Source organism: Hypanus sabinus, chromosome 10 (assembly GCF_030144855.1).
Source record: "Hypanus sabinus isolate sHypSab1 chromosome 10, sHypSab1.hap1, whole genome shotgun sequence".
Taxonomy (NCBI): Eukaryota; Metazoa; Chordata; class Chondrichthyes; order Myliobatiformes; family Dasyatidae; genus Hypanus; species Hypanus sabinus.
Genome location: NC_082715.1, coordinates 27,481,851 through 27,500,986, shown reverse-complemented (window position 1 = coordinate 27,500,986; position 19,136 = coordinate 27,481,851). Strand labels below are relative to the sequence as shown.

General features: G+C 39.2%; 1 protein-coding gene across 11 annotated transcripts in view; it reads left to right on the top strand.

Moving 5' to 3' along the window:
• Window positions 1–18,676, top strand: part of epb41l2 (erythrocyte membrane protein band 4.1 like 2) — a 168,203-nt gene extending 149,527 nt beyond the window's left edge. For 10 of the 11 annotated variants that reach the window (XM_059981559.1, XM_059981552.1, XM_059981555.1 and 7 more), the window contains 3 exons: window positions 6,550–6,630; window positions 8,923–9,036; window positions 18,419–18,676. In XM_059981559.1, the coding sequence (XP_059837542.1) occupies window positions 6,550–6,630; window positions 8,923–9,030 (189 nt within the window). In that variant the 3' untranslated portion in view covers window positions 9,031–9,036; window positions 18,419–18,676. The remainder of the gene's footprint in view (window positions 1–6,549; window positions 6,631–8,922; window positions 9,037–18,418) is intronic. The other variant, XM_059981556.1, reaches the window with a different exon arrangement.
• Window positions 18,677–19,136: the final 460 nt, after the last annotated feature.

Genomic DNA, 19,136 nt, shown 5'->3' with positions numbered 1-19,136 from the left:
CCGCCCCCCCCCCCCCCTTAATAAGCTGTTGACCAAAATCCAATTCCACAGTTCACCTTGTTTTTTTGTAAATATTTCCATCTTTGACCTGTAGGGTTTTTTAACACTGATTCCAGCTATACAATGTGCAATAGTGGCACAGCTTTAAACTATAGTCTTGGGGCCTGTTTGGCAGCTGTATCAAATGTCAGTACAGCTCTTGGTACATAGTCTCAATCTTAGTATGTGTGTATGTGTGTTAACTAAATGTATTTTGTAGAGCACGGAGTCCTGTTTTACACTGCTCCTTAACGTGGACCTTAACAATGCCACTGCAGCTCATTATATCTTTACTTGGCAATTGCACCTTTGAGTAGCTGCTGTCAAAGTCCTTAGCAGCTGTTTCTTTTTCCCTCCGACATGCGGTCTGATGACTGAAATCTATGAGCCTGTAGCTGGGCATACATTAGGGATGTGTGGACTGTAAAGCAAAGGTGAGGTAAGAATTGGGATTGTGACAGCAGTTTGTCCTCTCAGTTGCAGGAATAAAACATGTAATTTGTTCTGAGTTACTTTTAGCACTTTCCACACCCCATGCCTAATCTCTACAGCAGTGATGTGTGTCATTTAATCTTGAATATCAAAAAGTGAGATTGTCAGTCGAGACCGTGTCCAAATCTCCAGAGAAAAATGACTTGACATTTATGTTGATGGCTGCATTTTTGTGTGATTATGCACAAGCTGTATTAAAGTGTGCGTAAAATGAATGTATAAACGCAAAGTGCTACTACTGAGATTATACCTGTCCTAGGTGTTGTATGCTCTATTACCTTTCTAGGAAAATACCTAGGAAAGCTTATAGAAAAGGACACCTTTTGACCATTAGTTAATCATCTAGTCGTTTGCATTAGATATTCTGTGGCCCGGTAGGAAAAGTGGATTGAATTGGATGGTATCCTAAACAGACTGACAAATTCATTAAAACAATCATTTAGGTTTTGCTTGGCTAGTGGTGTGAAAGGCTCTTATCAGATCTCTCATGTACAGCCCATGTCTCAGCACAATCATAGGCAGCTGTGAATAAGACCCCAAAAATTTAGAACGCTCGCAGTGTCTTCAGGGAGTAGGGAATGATGAAGGAATGAACTGATATTACTCTTCACAGTGTGGGGCTTAAAACAAATGTGAAAGTTATTAAATCATTATTTTTATGGCAAGTGAGTTGAGCTGCATTAAATGTATAATATATTATCTAGTAAATCAAGCACTAGGCGCTTCACTAAAATCCAATTGCAACTCTGAAGTAAGCACAATGGTCCATCCCACTCTGCCATTTTTGACTCCATTTTTCTCCCTGAGCATCCACAAATTAATTCAAAATGTATATAATCTTGTGCTGCCTTTGATCTTGATTCACGCTTCAAATGTTACGGGCTAAAATCTCTGCAGTGTAGTCTGCCTTTATTTTCAGTATATCTACTATTATTGCACATATTAGTCACAATTATAATGTTTTTATTTGAAACCTCTCATGTCTATGTTCATAAACTGCATCTGGCACAATGTTCTACCACCTGTGCCTCTCCCATGTATAAGCATCATTTTCTCCAATATTTTTGCTTCAAGCAACCATGACTGGCTACCTATAACCTGAAGCATCAGTTAGGAAAGTCTTCATCACGTGCCCTATGAAGCCCTGTTCCATTTTATCTGTATACATGACAGCTTTTTCACCTGCAGCTTTCAGTTCTTGAGAGACTTGGGCTTTGCTGACATATGCTTAGAAGTAATGATTTATAATGAAAAGGCTGCAAAACTTATCAAAATATTGTATGTAGTTTTAAGTGAGATAGTAATTGTTGCTAAAGATGTAATGCTATATACTTGTATCTGGGTTTGATAATGTCTGCAATAGCAAAATGATTATAAAAGAAAAACAGTGTAATTACCTGTTTTCGGCACTCAGTTGTAGTAAAACAGTCTGTTTAAAGTGATTTACATTGTGAAGAAGATTGGGGGGGGGGGGGGGAGATTTTATGGAGCAACACACACAAAATGCTGGAGGAACTCAGCATGCCAGACGGCATCTATAACCAGTCAGTGTTTCGGGCTGAGATCCTTCTTCAGGTTATGGTTTAGTTTTTCTAAAATGATTAGATGCATCATGAAACTACTGCAATTAGACAACAGTTTATATTATTGGAATTTTTTAAATCTAAATTGTCTTAATAGCAGCGTAGACAAGAAAAAAGCTGCAAAAATATGGCTTTTCATGGGGGATATTAGTGGTTAAGTACCTAAGAACAGTTTAAAGTAAATATGGCTAAATATGGTGGGATAAATATGGTTTATGTTTATGAGAAAGATCAGGGTGATAGTAACATGAATAATGAACGCTGTGCTTTGATCAGTACGTATTTATGCATAGCTTCCAGTCATAAACATACTTGGAATTGCATCTGCATTAGAATTAATTATTTAAGAAGCAGACTTGATAGGCCCATGTACTTACCTTGCGTTCATGGAATAGCTGCACACTAGATCAACCATTTAAGATACCTTATGTTTGATGGTATTGGGTTTGCTAGCTGCAAAGTTCTAAACTCAAACAAAGATCTTAAACCCTATCTGATATAGATAGCTACAGGTGGCCCCCCCCCCCACTGAAGGGAGGGGGTTATACTGTAGCCACCTACTCTTCAAAGGCGAGATCACTTCTGTTTATCTGCCACAATGAGTTTAGCTGCCAATACCCACTATTTGAGTGGTGGGTTCCCCCTCCGTACCAAAGAACTTACAGCTAACAAAGTAGCTTAAACAGTCCATTTAAGTGATACACATTTAAATCTGGACAAAGTTCATAAACCACATTTAAAACTCAAAGAATTGCTAAGGTATAAAAGATTTCCAAATTGTAATCTATTTCTAAAACACAGGTGCAATTCCTATAAGCTAAAAAGACATACTGATGAGTTGCAGATGAACAATGTTCTGCCATCTCTGCGTCTCCCAAGTATAACCTCATTTTCTCCAATATCTTTGCGTCAAGCAGCCATCACTGGCTATCTATAACCTGAAGCATCAGGTAGGAAAGTATTCATCGCATACCCTGTGAAACTCTATTCCATTTTATCTGTATACATGACAGCTTTCTTTCACCTGCAACTTCCATTTCTTGAGTGACTTAGACCATGGTGTCGTATGCTTAGAAGTGATGATTTATAATGAAAAGGCTGCAAAGTTTATCAAAATATTGAATGGCCGATGGATTCTAGTTCACCCCAACCTTTTGTCGTTCTTCTTGCTGTTCCTTACCCATTCCTAACAAAGTTGATTGCCCTCTAACATTAATGTTGTTTATTTTACCACTTGGGTGACTTCACGCACAGGATATTTTTTTCAGTTGCCTTTTCACAGAGATGATCTAAAAACTTCACAAAAAATTAATGCTGAGAGTGTTGACGTTTGAGTACTCGTCTTCCAACTAATCAATCAAAGGTTTCAAAGGTATATTTAATGTCAGAGAAATGTATACATCCTGAAATGCTTTGTCTTTGCAACCATCCATGAAAACAGGAGTGCCCCAAAGAATGAGTGACAGGTAAATGTTAGAACCCCAGAGTCGCCCCCAGTTCCCTTCCCTCCCAAGCATAAGCAGCAACATGCAGCAACCCCCTCCCCCCACCAACAAAGCAGAAAGCATGGACACCCACCACCAATCACAGACTTGCAAAGCCACAGACATGCAGTATACTAAAGACTAAAGTTCATCCAGTATTCGACATACCACAGGTTCTCCCTCTCCCTAATAAGGGAGAAAGGGGTGTCTCTGATCAATTATTTGATGTGCTAAATGATAGTATCAAATTTCATTGAGCAAAATAACTTAGCCAGTGTTGTCTGATTTGATACAGGCCCAATTAACACAACCCCATTGTCTTATACTGCATCACTTGAGCAGTGAGCTCTCTGCTATAGACAGTGTTGTTTGTAAATTTGTCCTTTTAACTTCAGATTGATTATTGTTTAACATTTACATTAATAACTGAAGACTGGCTCCTGTTTATGACAAGAGGCTGAGCAAAGAATATTGGTTGGAAGTTTATTTAAAAACTACTTTGTTCTCTACAAGTGTCAGCTGCTGTGTTAGAAAGCTGAGCCTGGCAAAAAACAAAAAGCCACCCCCTTCCCAGCCCTGGACAGTGAATATCCACCACATGCAAAAATTTGAAATACCATATAAAAATTGTGATACTCTTTTTGATATTGTCTGTGTGAAGTGTAGTTTCTTTTATTGTACATAATGTCCCATACGCTGCTGAAAAAATTATTATACTCTCATCATTAAGTTGTAAATTGGACAACTCCCAGTAGTTAATAGTTCGCGTAGATCTGGAAGGTACTTAATGAAGTTATCTTAATTATCCAAAGGCTTTGTTTTCACTGTAGCAGAGATTTTCGACATAGATTTACACGGAATCCTGCTAGGCTGGTAATTTTGTATGAATGTCCCTGATGACTATGCCTGCAAGAAGTGCGGTAGCTACGGCTTCTTATAGGCAGTATCGAGGAGTTAGAGCTGGAACTGAATGAACTCCAGATCAGTTGTGAGTCTGAGGGGTTGATAGACAGGACATGCAGGGATATAGTTACACCCAAGGTGCACGACACAGTTTATTGGGTGACCATCAGGAGGGGGAGAGGGGGTAGCTTTGAACTAGAATTACAAGGGGATGGAAACCAGAGCTCCAGAATAGATACTGGAGTGGTGTAGAGAATGATGTTGTTAAGCCTACATACAAAGTCTGGAATCAAAAGGTTGAGCATGGTGAGACTAATGTTCTAAGCTGAGTATACTTCAACGCAAGGGATATTGTAGGAAATGTAGGTAATCTTGGGGCATGGATTAGCATGTGGAATTGTGACATTGTAGCCATTAGTGAGACTTAGTTGCAGGAGTGGCAGGGATGTGCTGGGGTTCAAATGTTTTAGACATGATAGAGTGGGAAAGATTAAAGGGGGAGGAGTGGCATTACTAGTCAAGGAAAATGTCAAGGCAGTGCTCAGACAGAATAGATTGGAGAACTTCATGGGTAAATTTAAGGAATAAGAAGGGTATGATCCCACACTATAATGGGATTATATTATAGTCCACCCAACAGTCCTCAGAATTTAGAGGATCATATCTGTAGAGAGATCGCAGACTGTTGCAAGAAGCATAAGGTTGTGGTAGGTAATTTTAACTTTTCACATGTTGACTGGGATTCCCATACTGTAACAGGGCTGGATGGGAAAACGATTGTCAAACGTGTTCAGGAAAGTTTCCTTATTCGGTACATAGAAGTCCCAACTATAGAGTGTGCAATACTAGATTCTTATTAGAGAATGTTTTCTCAATTAGAGGGCAGGTGACAGAAGTTTGTGTAGACGAACACTTTGCATCTAGTGATCATTAATTCATTAGTTTTAAGGTAATTATTGAAAAAGGATAGGTGTGGTCCTTAGGTGGTGGTTCTAAATTGGAAAAGAACAATTTTGATGGCGTCGGAAAGTATCTGGAAAATGTGGCTTGGGACAGGTTGTTTTCTGGCAAAGGTGTACTTGGCAAGTGCGAGGCCTTGAAGTGAAATTGTGAGAGTACAAAGAAGTGAAATTGTGAGAGTACAAAGTTTGTGTTCCTGTCAGAATAAAAGGCAAAGGTAACAGGTTTAAGGAACCTTGGTTTTCAAGAGATATTAAGGCCATCATTAAGAAAAAGGAGGTAGTGCATAGCAGATATAGGCAGGTAGGAATAAATGAGGTATTTGAGGACAATAAGAAATGCAAGAGAATACTTAAAGTAAAAATCAGGAGGGCTAAAAGAAGATGGTTAGACAAGGTGAAGGAGAATCCCTGGGTCTTCTATAGATATATTAAGAGCAGATGGAGAGCAAGGGACAGAATTGGTCTATTGGAAGATCAGAGTGGTAATCTGTGCGTGGAGCTGGAAGAGTCAATGGAGATCTTAAATGGGTAGGTACATGTGTGTATGTATATATGTGTGTATATATAGTCTGTGTGTGTGTTTGTATATGTACTGTATATTTGAATGAGAATAAATTGAGCTTGTCCAACTCTTGAAGACGAGTCAAGTAATCTCTGGCACTAGAAATTAACTCTTGCAGTTGAGAATCTTGTATCTTGATTTTTTTTTATGGTAAATCTTTTAATACCTCTCCCATTCCTGCTTCTTCCATCCCTTAACTGTACTTAATTTAACACTGAATTCACTATTCCAATTGACAACTCATGTTTAAACTCTTCCTCATCTATAATTCGATTAACTCACTTTCCCTCGTCTATACAGATATCAAATCCACTGTCGAGGATGTTCTGGGAAAATACAGTAAAATCCATTGTAAAGCCCCAGTTTGTACGTGGTCAAGTGTAGCAAATGACTGGTGTCATTTATTTGCTGCTGAAGGATACTCAGCCAAATAAGACTGACTACATCAGTATGAAATTTAGAATGGTTGTACAGTATTTAATAAAGAATAAGATGATAAAGAGATGCCTCATCTATTTTCTTAGACTGTTAAAGCTGGAGTTTCTGAAACGAGAATTGAAAAGCGAATTGTCATCACAGGCGATACAGACATAGACCATGATAAGGTTGGTTTTATTTCCCCATTATAAATTTGTTTTGTTTTAAAAGTAATTTTGAAAATTAAGCTTTACAGTCTGGTGATCAGCAGTACAAAGGGACTGAAAATGAGGATTTTGCATGAGAATAAATTGGCACCTACTGGGCAAAACTAAAACTAATGTAATTTTAATACATTTATGCCTAAATACCTTGTAAAATATGGGATTCATTTGTTCTGACATTCTCTTTTAAGGTGACAGTTTATCCAAGTATGTTAAGGAAGTGTGGATTTTTTCTATCAATGTCTGTAAGGTTTGGTACAATTTTTAAAACAAGAAAATTGTACTGTGCACGATTGAGCCCTTGGGCCCACAATGTTCTGAAATGATCAATCTAATAGTTAAATACCTCACTAAACTAATTCCTTCTGCCTTCTCCATATCTGCACCCCTTCTCATTCTTTGCAACTTTGTGTTACTTTCTGTGAGTCTCTATTAACCTCATCATATTTGCCTCTGCCTCTAGCTCTGCAAATCTCCTTTGAACTTGTAACCCTCACCTTAAATGTATGCCTGCAATTATTAGGCATCAATACCCTGGGAGAAAGATACTAAGTGTGCCTGTACCTCTGGTAATCTTAAGCTCTGTCAGATGTCCCCTTATCCTCTGCTGCCCCAGAGAACAATTCTACTTTGTCCAACCTCTCCTCCAATTAGAGGCACATGCCCTCTAATCCGAGCATCATCAAGGTAAATTCTTCTGCATCTTCTCAATAGACTAATAAAGCCAAGTATACCATACACATTCTTTACCACCCCATCAACCTGTGCAGGCACTTTCAGGGGCCATGGATTTGCACCCCAAGATCCCTCTATACATCAGTACTGTCAAGGAACTTGCCATTAACAGTGTAGAACCACTTTACATTTGATCTCCCAAAGTGCCACACTTCCCATTTGGCTGGTTTGAATTTCATGTGTCATTCCTTCACCCATATCTGCAACTGATCTAAATCCTCTTTTATCCTTTGACAATCTTTTACACTATCCATAGCAATGACAGCAATCTTTGTATTATCTGCAAACTTAAACAGCAGAGGTCTCTGTATAGATCCTTGTGGAGCACTGCAAGTCACAGACCTTCAGCAAGTCCTGGTGACCTCTACCCTCTATCTGAGTCTGAATAGATCCCATCCATTTTAACCATCTTAATCTTCTGGATGAACCTCCCGTAAGATGAGAGTTTAATGTTTGGTTTTGGTGACATTCGCATGACTGTAATTTCCTTTTTTCTTTTGTTGTGATAAAGGTTTAGGTGGAAAAGAAATTTAGAACTTCTGATCGTCGTAGGAAAAATTAGTGACGTGACTGAGTTCCTGTGAACTCAACTTATCAGTGCAAATCTGTATCTTTAATATTACACACAAACAAGTTTGCCAAGAAATGAATGTTACATCTATTTAACCACTGTATAACTATTAAGCTTGATGGCTTCTTTTTGGAATTGCATCTTATCATCTCTCTTTTGCTAAAAAGACAAGTTCAGCCTCATTTGTATGTATTTTCATGACGCTTTAAACAACATTTTTGGTGACTTTAATATCTTGTAGTAAAAGCAGCAAACTATAAGTATAACTTTATTGGCAAGTACTGCATGTCATCATCAAGATAGTCATCCACAATGTAACTGCATGGACAAAACAATTGAAGCACTAAATGTTACGCTAAGGCATTATGTGCTTTATTGCTGTCAACTGACAGAAAAAAAAAGTGGGATGAAACAGTGCTGAGTGACTAGGATCTGTGGAGGAGCAAGAAGATTTAACTGACTGTGATGCTCCTCAGTAAAAGTTAGCGCATGGGTACACAAAGAAGCTAATGAAATACAACATTATGGGGTGAAGTTGACCTATAGACCAGCAACATTCTAATTGAGTGAGGTCTTAGTGGCCTATAAACATGCCCCGATCAACGGTTATGGGCATCTTTGCTTCTCACATGGAAATGATGGATATAACACATCACTAAATAACTAGTTTAATTACCCTGTTCCTTTTTATTTGCCTTTTCAAACAAATTATTAATTTTTAGTCAACTGTTAATTGATGAAGGATACATTTAGTAATGTTTATTAGTTTAAGTATCTCTTTTGTTTTACTTTGGATTTTAAGATGTTTTTGGCACAGGATTGAATTCTGCTTTTTATTTTTTTTTAACCGTAACATTTGTAAATTTGCTTTAAATATGCCATTGCTTGTGTATTTTAATTTGTATTTTATAATTTAAACCCCATTGTAAATTGTTTGTACTTCTGGGTAGGCCTTAGCCCAGGCAATAAAAGAAGCCAAAGAGCAACACCCAGACATGTCAGTCACCAGGGTAGTGGTACATAAAGAAACAGAGCTCACAGAGGACGGGGAGGATTAAGTTAAGGTAAGGGAATACAGCATCTACTAAGGCAGTAGATAATGAAAATCTATGTTTTGTAGCTCACTACTTTCTTAGTATGCTTGCTTTTGCAGATTAGTTTAATTAAAGAGGGAGAATTAAATGCTTTGAACGTACATTAAATCTTAGTTGGCCACTAACTTTCAATGATTGCCTACTATTTCTCTTTTCTATCTTGTCTATTAAAAGTTATGATACTCCAGTGAATCCCAATTGTTGTGGATGGGTTGCAGAAGGATTCAATAAATACCAGAAAACCAAATGTCTTTGAGCTTAAATGTCAACTGTTGGGCCAAATATAGACTCGATAATTTTTACTTGACTAAAAGTTTAATGCTTTTCATTACAATTACAACAAATGACCTTTGGAATACAGGGTCAGAATGGAATACAGGGTCACAAATCTATTTTGAAATTCACAGGACTATTTTTTATTTATTTAATGATGCAGCATGAAGTAGGTCCTTTCGGTCCTTCAAGACGTGCTGTCCCGGCAGCCACACAATCCCAATTAACCCTAGCCTAATTATGTGGCAATTTACAATAACTAATTAACCTACTTGGTATGTTTTTCAACTTGAGAGGAAACCAGAGCAGCCAGGGAAACCCATGCATTGTATGGGGAGGACCTACAGAGAATCCTTCCAGAACGTGCCAGAATTGAACTCCAAACTTTGGAAAGGCGAAATACTAACTGCTATGCTACTGTGGTTCCTAGTGCAATATAACAAGTCTTTAGCCATCTAAATATTTACTAAATTGGGCTTTTTTTTTCTTATTGCCTTGCATCCTTTACTTACCAGTTTTAATTTAAATGAGGAATTCTCTATTGTATGTTTTGTGAGTTTCATATTTCGATTACCTGATTTAATTGATTTATTTTGCCATGATTGCTACATTTATTTTACTTATTTATGTTTGAACGTCATCAAAGGAGCTTTATTGAAAGATGCATTTTGAAATATTCAGACTAAAGATTTTGCTTTCTAGAATTTTGCGGTTTCCTTTTATGTACTATTCGATGTCATATTGTAGAAATTTATAATGGACTTCACAATCATTTAGCTGAATCTTCTCCATGTCACTCTCCTGCAAGTTGCTGTCAACTGCCAATTCTTTCAGTGGAGTATTGATGGGGACTGTGCAGCACTGCAGTTGATGGTATTCACAAGCTCTGCATACCTACAGCGGAAAACAACTTTAAAAATTAGTTTAACTATTAATAAATGGCAAGTGAATGGAATGTAAATTAAATTTGTGATGAATTTCGTCACTGAAGGATTGGATTTAAGAATTATTAATTCTAATAAATCTGTGGTGCCATTGGTGACATAACCCTCTAACAGAGGGACCCTACATTGGATTAGGTGACCTAATCAAATTGTTTTTGATGTTCTATGAAGGAAATAATTAAAGGAGAGGAGTTGGAAGAAATATAACAAGTCAGGCTAAAGTGCACTGTGCACTTACTTCTGATGAATTTAGACCCCAAATGTGGATTATTTCGCATTAATCTGGACAGGAAAATGAAGCAATCTATTTATGGTATTCTTTCAAGAATAATTGTCTTTAAGCATGCTAGCTATAACCTGGGTCTTCACAGCATTGGGGAAAACTGGTCTGAAATGAATAGAGATTAGGAAGATTAAATGAGTTATTTAAGAGGACAAAGAAGTAAGAGTTTAGAAAATCTACTCTAGAGGAGGAAGCCCAAACCAAGTGTTGAGATGTGAAGCCCAAAACCAAAGGTAGGGTGTACAGTGGACAGTGATTAAAGTTTTTAAAGTGGGGTCAAAGGTGGGTATAAAAATTGTAAGGATTGTAACTGGATTTTTTTAAGCGCAAAAAAAATTACCTTTGGTATTTTGATTGGCCCTACATGAACTGAACTTCACTGAACATGAGTAAATAAGTTAGATTAAATATGAATAATGACCAGTTTATGCTGGGTGAGGAGAGAATGCTTTTATAAGTTTTTTTTTGTGAAATGGCATATGGGGAAAGCTGGCATTATGGTCTATCTGCCTTTGAGGTACTGGGTACTATAATGATCCATGTGTTTATGTGTTAAAAATATTCCCATAGCTTGTTGGGGAGTACTAGAATTTTGTCTCAGTGAAGGAGGAGAAGCAGTGGTGTGTACAAATTGACTTGGTATGACTTCGAGTGATGCTCTGAGTACTTTTGTCCTTCTGGATAATCAACATCACAGTTTTGGAAATGGGTGCAAAGGGACTTGGGACTCCTTGTGCAGGGCCTCCGAAAAGTTATTTGCAGATTGAGTCAGTGGTAAGGAAGGCAAATGCAATTTTAGCGCTCATTTCCAGAGGACTAGAAATAAAAGTAAGGATGTATTGCTGAGGCTTTATAAAGTGTTGGTCACATCGCACTTGGAGAATTGTGAGCAGGTTTGAGCCCTTATCTTAGAAAATACGTGTTAGTATTGGAGAGGGCCCAGAAGAGGAATGAAAGGGCCTGTACTTGCTGGAATTTAGTGGGGTGGGGGGGAATCTTAAATAAAAACTCCAATATTAAAAGTCCTAGATAGAGTGGTTGCGGAGAAGGTGCTTCCTATAATCCAGAGGGTATGGCTTCAGAATAGGAGGACACTTCTTTAGAACAGAGATGAGCAATTTATTTAGCCGGGGGTGGTAAATCTGTGGGATTCAGAGCCACAAATGGCTGTGGAGGCCAAATCATTGAGTATATTTAAAGCAGAGATTGATAGGTTCTTGATTAGGCAGAGCATCTAAGGTTCCAGGGAGAAGGTAGGAGAATGGGGTGAGAGTGATAATATATCAGCCATCACACACAAAATGCTGGTGGAAAAAAGGGGCTCCTCCCCTTCTTACCCCATCCCTGACATACTTGGTTTGTTTTTTATCTCTCTCTCTGCCCATCACTCTGCCTGTTCTCCATCTCCCTCTGGTGCTTCCCCCCACCCCCTTTCTTTCTCCTGAGACCTCCCGTTCCATGATCCTTTCCCTTCTCCAGCTCTGTATCACTTTCGCCAATCACCTTTCCGGCTCTTAGCTTCATCCCACCCCCTCTGGTCTTCTCCTATCATTTCACATTTCCCCCACCCCCCACTACTTTCAAATCTCTTACTATCTTTCCTTTCAGTTAGCCCTGACGAAGGGTCTCGGCCTGAAATGTCGACAGTGCTTCGCCTATAGATGCCGCCTGGCCTGCTGTGTTCCGCCAGCATTTTGCATGTGTTAGAATTTCCAGCATCTGCAGATTTCCTCGTGTTTGATATATCCGCCATGATGGAATAACAGGGCAAACTCAATTGAATTCAAGTTTAATTGTTATTCAACTTTACAGGAATACTCATGAATCCAGCCAAAGGAGATAGTGTTACTTCAGGGCCAAGGTACAAAACACAGCATCAACAGTCATACATAGCATGTATAAAAAAGATACATCCATTAAATAAAGGAGTACAAACTCAAGTCATCCAACACTGCCAAATTCTGCAGACGACCACAACAGTGCTTGTCTTCTGTCGAGAGAACAGTGGGGGCGGGGGGGTGGGGGAGGCTAGCACTGACTCCAAATGGCCTAATTCTGCTCCTATGTCCTCTGGTCCTAGTGTCAGACAAGGCTTGGGAATTTGACACAAATCCTATTTTCTACTGGATATTTTGCAAGCCTGACATGCTGGTGGTAAAAGTTAAGTTGCTTTTTATTGTCATTTTGACCATAAATTGTTGGTACTGTACACAGTAAAAACAAAACAGTGTTCCTCCAGAACCCTGGTGCTACAAAACTACACTAGAAACAACACAAAACTACACTAGACTATGTGAGACAGCAGAAGGTTACACTAGACTGCGTAAAACAACATAAAAACTGCACTAGACTACAGACCGGCACAGGACTGCATGAAGTGCATGAAACAGTGCAGGGCAGTACAATACTTAATAAACAAGACAATAGGCACAGTAGGCGACAAATTACAATGTCAGTCTAGTCTCTGGGTATTGAGGAGTCTGGCTTGGGGGAAGAAATTGTTACACAGTCTGGTCGTAAGAGCTGGAATGCTTTGGTATCTTTTACCAGGTGGCAGGAGGAAGAAGTGTTTGTGTGAGGGGTGCATTGGGTCCTTCACAATGGTGTTAGCTTTGCAGGTGCAGCGTGTGGTGTAAAAAGTGTGAATAAGTACAACAGTGAATTGTTTTGTCCAGAAGTGATTTGCTTATTGTTGCAGCTGCAACAATAAGCAAGTCACTGGAGTGTATTCTAATAAACTGCTGAATTCTCACTTGTAAGTGGTGAAGAAACTTAGTGTTGAAGGAAGAGTCATTTTCTGCAGAATGTCCCAAATTCTTTTCTCCTTCAGTTCCTGCAATAGAGCATGCCCAGTTATATTTTTGGTTAATGTGACAGGGAATCTGACGATTTCTAAGTACAATTGTCTTGAAATATCAAAAAGGGAGCTGTTGTTCCTCAACTAACAGATTTTCACTATTTAATGACACAAACGTTTTTTGTGGTACATTGTCATTCCAAGATTAAACATTTTCCAGGTCTTGGGAGCAGGTGAGCATGGACTGATGTATTATTTGGCATTGCGAACAGCATTGAGAAAGCCGTTATTATCAGGCAGCCTTGCTTCACACTCAGTGATGAAGCATAGAGTATTTATTTATGAAGCAGTTTAAGGCTTTAGACCTGAAACACTACTCTTACAATCTCCAGTGTGATGCCGAAGACTAAAATACTAGGCTTCCCAACAAACAGTTGAGAGCTGATTCCGACCAATAGGAAGTTTCCTCCTGACCTCAGTTTTATTTCAAGTTCTTAATGGCAAGTTCTTCACTGTTGCCTTGAAGACGAAATATAGGCATACTCATGTTAATTCTGGAATTCAGCATTTAGTCCCAGGATATATAAGATCCAGAATTGAGATATCAAAGTGGAATTAATTCTGAGATTCTGCAAGCAGATTATTGGTGAGTAATTGTGATTTTTAGGACCATTGTTTTTTGCCCTAATTTCTGTCTAGGAGACATATTAAACAAATCTGATGATAATATACAAAAAATAAAAACACAAAATGCTGGCAGAACTCAGCAGGCCAGACAGCATCTATGGGAGGAGGTAGTGACGACGTTTCGGGCTGAAACCCTTCATCAGGAGTGAAGTAACATGGGATGGTTGGGGGGGGATAAGAAGTGGTGGGAGGGATGAAGCAGAGAGCTGGGAAGTGATAGGCTGGAGGGAAATAGGCTAGGGGGAAGGTGAAGAATTATGGGAAGTAAGAGAAAGAAAGGTAGGGCTTGGGGGAGATTATAGTGAGGGGGGGAAAGAGAGAGAAAGAGAACCAGACTAAAATTATAGATAGGGATGGGGTAAGGTGGGGGCAGGGGTATCAACGGAGGTCTGTGAGTTGAATGTTCATGCCGGCAGGTAGGAGGCTACCTAGGCGGGAGATAAGGTATTGCTCCATCGACCTGTGTGTGCATGCCAGAAGGTAGGAGGATGCTTTACATCTCTTCAAAGATTTCAAGTTCCCTGGCCCCCACCGCCTCATTTTCACCATGGACATCCAGTCCCTATATACCTCTATCCCCCACCAGGAAGATCGCCAAGCTCTCCGTTTCTTCCTGGATTCCAGACCCAGCCAGTCACCCTCTACCACCACTCTTCTCCGCCTTGCAGAATTAGTCCTCACCCTTAACAATTTCTCCTTTGGCTCCTCTCACTTCCTTCAAGCTAAAGGTGTAGCCATGGGCACCCGCATGGGTCCTAGCTATGCCTGCCTTTTTGTCGGCCATGTGGAACAATCTATGTTCCAAGCCTACACCAATCTTTTCTTACGTTATATACGCTGCTTCCTGCACACATGCTGAGCTCATCGACTTCATTAACTTCTCTTCCAACTTTCACCCCGCCCTCAAATTCACCTGGTCTATTTCCAACACCTCCCTCCCCTTTCTAGATCTTTCTGTTTCTATCTCTGGAGACAGCCTATCCACTGATGTCTACTACAACCCTACAGACTCCCACAGCTAAAAAGCTCCCAACCTGAAGATAATATACACTTAGTTACAAATTTTTTAAGAGGTTAAATTGGGCAAAGTATTCTAAAAGAGTCAGCCTGGCAGGGTATTGAATACAGTACTGTATTTTTAAACAATCTACTTCAGAGCTAGGATAAGAGTTTTGACAGTGCTGAAGATGTGGTACAGGTCAACACTTGGTACTCTGAAAACTACATTGTAGTAAAGGCAAGTTGATTTTTTTTATTTTGGTCATCAGCTATGGCTGACTTGTGGGTTTCTTTGTCCTTGGTCAAATACCCTGCCTAATAAATTTTAGGCTTAAAGTTACTGCCTAATAGAAAGGCCCAAATTAATTTTGAGATTCTAAGCATGAAAATTTGTTTTTAAAGTTATCTTTCAATTTTTAATACTAGCAACAAAAGGATTGCAGTCCATGAACAATTGATTTATTGAGCTAGTCCCATCATTGAAATTTGAGTTAACTGAAGCTATATTTTATGCCTAACCACATTGAGTGCTTTTTGATTTTCTTTTTTAAATTTAATTTTTTTAGGTTGGAATCTTTTAGCATTGTTGTTTTAAGATTCAGTGTATTGAAATGATGACAGCAGCTATTGAGCAAGAATCTGTTAATTAGCTTAACCCTTCAAACCAAGTTTAATTCTTATAAAATTAGCCTGCTATTCTCTAATGTCCTTACCAGATGCTAAGAAGAAAAAATACCAGGAGATTAAACATTAAACATTCTGTTCATTAAATTTCAAATTTAGTAAATAATGTTGCAAGCAGATGAGCTCAAGAGCATGGACCAATACTTGGAGTTTTGGTGTTGTGGCCATTACAAAGTCTTGGATGGCTCAGGGTAGGAATGGTTAGAGTGCCAGGCTTTAGAAGTTTCAGACAGACCAGGGAGGGAGGCAAAACAGGTGGGGATGTGGCACTGCTGATCAGAGATAGTGTCACAGCTACAGAGAGGAAGGAAGTCATGGAGGGATTTTCTACTGAGTCGCTGTGGTTGGAACTTAGGAACAGGAAGGGGTCAGTAACTCTACTGGTTTTTTTTTAATGGATCACCCAATAGTAACAGGGACAACAAGGAGCAGGTAGGGAGACAGATTCTGGAAAGCTGTAATAATAACAGGGGTGTAATGATGGGAGATTTTAATTTCCCAAATATTGATTGGCATCTCCCTAGAGCAAGGGGGTTTAGATGGAGTGTAGTTTGTTATGTGTGTTCAGGAAGGTTTCCTGACACAATATGTAGATAAGCCTACAAGAGGAGAGGCTGTACTTGATCTGGTATTGGAAAATGAACCTGGTCAGGTGTCAGATCTCAGTGGGAGAGCATTTTAGAGATATTGATCACAATTCTATCTCCTTTACCATAGCACTGGAAAGGGATAGGAGCAGACAAGTTAGGAAAGAATTTAACTGGAGAAAGGGAAATATGAAGCTATCAGGCAGGAACTTGGAAGCGTAAATTGGGAACAGATATTCTTAGGAAAATGTACGGCAGCAATGTGGCAAATGTTTAGGGGATATTTGTGTGGAGTTCTGTATAGGTACATTCCAATGAGATGGAAAGGGTGGTAGGGTACAGGAACCGTGGTGTACAAAGGCTGTGGAAAACCTAGTCGAAAAGCTTACGAAAGCTCACTACGGAATGGATCTTGGTAATTGTAGGGATGACTTACAGCGGATTGAAAAGCTTGAGCATGCAGACTTTAAGAAAGAGGATGTGCTGGAGCTTTTGGAAAGCATCAAGTTGGATAAGTCTCCGCGACCGGATGAGATGTACCCTAGGCTACTGCAGAACGTGAGGGAGGAGATTGCTAAACTTTTAGCAATGATCTTTGTATCAATGGGGACGGGAGAGGTTTTTGGAGGATTGGAGGGTTGCAGATGTTATTACCTTATTCAAGAAAGGGAGTAGAGATAGCCCAGGAAATTATAGACCAGTGAGTCTTACTTCAGTGGTTGGTAAGTTGATGGAGAAGATCCTGAGAGGCAGGATTTATGAACATTTGAAGAGGCACAATATGATTAGGAATAGTCAGCATGGTTTTGTCAAAGGCAGGTTGTGCCTTATGAGCCTGATTGAATTTTTTGAGGATGTGATTAGACACATTGATGAAGGTAGAGCAGTAGATGTAGTGTATATGGATTTCAGCAAGGCATTTGATAAGGTACCTCATGTAAGTCTTATTGAGAAAGTAAAGAGGCATGGGATCCAAGGGGACATTGGTTTGTGAATCCAGAACTGGTTTGCTCACAGAAGGCAAAGAGTGGTTGTAGATGGGTCATGTTCTGCATGGAGGTCGGTGACCAGTGATATGCTGCCTCAGGGATCAGTTCTGGGGCAACTACTCTTTGTAATTTTTATAAATGACCTGGATGAGGAAGTGGTATGATGGATTAGTAAATTTGCTGATGACACAAAGGTTGGGGGTGTTGTGGATATTGTGGAAAGCTGTCAGAGGTTACAGCGGGACATTGATAGGATTCAAAACTGGGCTGAGAAGTGGCAGATGGAGTTCAACCCAGGTAAGTGTAAGTGGTTCATTTTGGTAGATCAAATATGGCAGAATATAGTATTAATGGTAAAACTCTTGGTATTGTGGAAGATCAGAGGGATCTTGGAGTCCAAGTCCATAGGACACTCAAAGCTGCTGCAGAGGTTGACTGTGTGGTTAAGAAGGCATATGCTGCATTGGCCTTCATCAAATGTGGGATTGAGTTTAAGAGCAGAGAGGTAATGTTGCAACTATATAGGACCCTGGTCAGACCCCTTTTGGAGAATTGCACTGAATTCTGGTCACCTTGCTACAGGAAGGATGTGGAAGCCCATAGAAAGGATGCAGTGGAGATTTACAAGGCTTTTGCCTAGATTGGGGAGCATGCCTTATGAGAATGGATTGCATGAGCTCGGCCTTTTCTTCTTTGAGCGTCGGAGGATGAGAGGTGACCTGATAGAGGTGTATAAGATGAGAGGCATTGATCATGTGGATAGTCAGAGGCTTTTTCCCAGGGCTGAAATGGCTAACATGAGAGAGCACATTTTTAAGGTGCTTAGAAGTAGGTATAGAGGAGATGTCGGGAGTAAGTGTTTTTAAGCAGAGTGCTGTGTGCGTGGAATGGGCTGCCAGCAGCCATGGTGGAGGCAGATATGATAGGGTCTTTTAAGAGACTCTATCGGGATAGGTACATGGAGCTTAGAAAAATAGAGGAATATGGGTTACCCTAGGTAATTTCTAAAGCAAGTACATGTTTGGCACAGCATTCTGGGCTGAAGGGCCTGTATTGTACTGTAGGTTTTCTATGTTTCTATATTGTTTATCTTATCTGATTACTTTCAGAAATGAATATTGGCTGAACTGAATGTAGGATTTGAACTTTAGAGTGACCACTGCCATGATCAATGAAGAAAAGCCTTGGAGCATTGGAAAATTATCTATGTTACAGACATCCATAGTGTGAATATTTGAAGATGTTAAAGACCTGCAGAAACTCATCATTGGGTTTAGACATTTAAAAGTTACCTAATAATTTTACCATTCATTCTTTACTAATTTGTTGGCTCATTAAAATGTACCACATTTACACACTGTTAATATCCACGCAAAGGCTGCAAAGTAGGTTTCTTTTAAAGAAGTTTTGTACAGAATGTTATAACTAATTTAGATACAGTACGTGGATCTGTTTCAGAAACTGAATATGTGTAAACCTGTTGCAGAAATATTTTTTAGCATGATCAAGTAGTTACCAAATATTATGGAAAAGGAAAATATGAAAAGACTTCATGTCACTTAAGAGAATTAAGTCTGTATAGAAAAATCTTCTGTGCCACCTATTAAGTGAAAAACAAAATTTGAAGGGGGCCTGATGCAGGCAAATATCATTCCAACAAATTTTTTGCACTGTTAAACATTTACTCTATATTTTCTTAGGTCATCCATGGAACTAGGATATCTATACTGGAAAGGAATACTTTTCTATTAACATCTCTTTAACCAAATAGGCAGCTTAAAATTTAATACTTTTAAATCATATTTCTTCAATTGAAGCCAAATCATA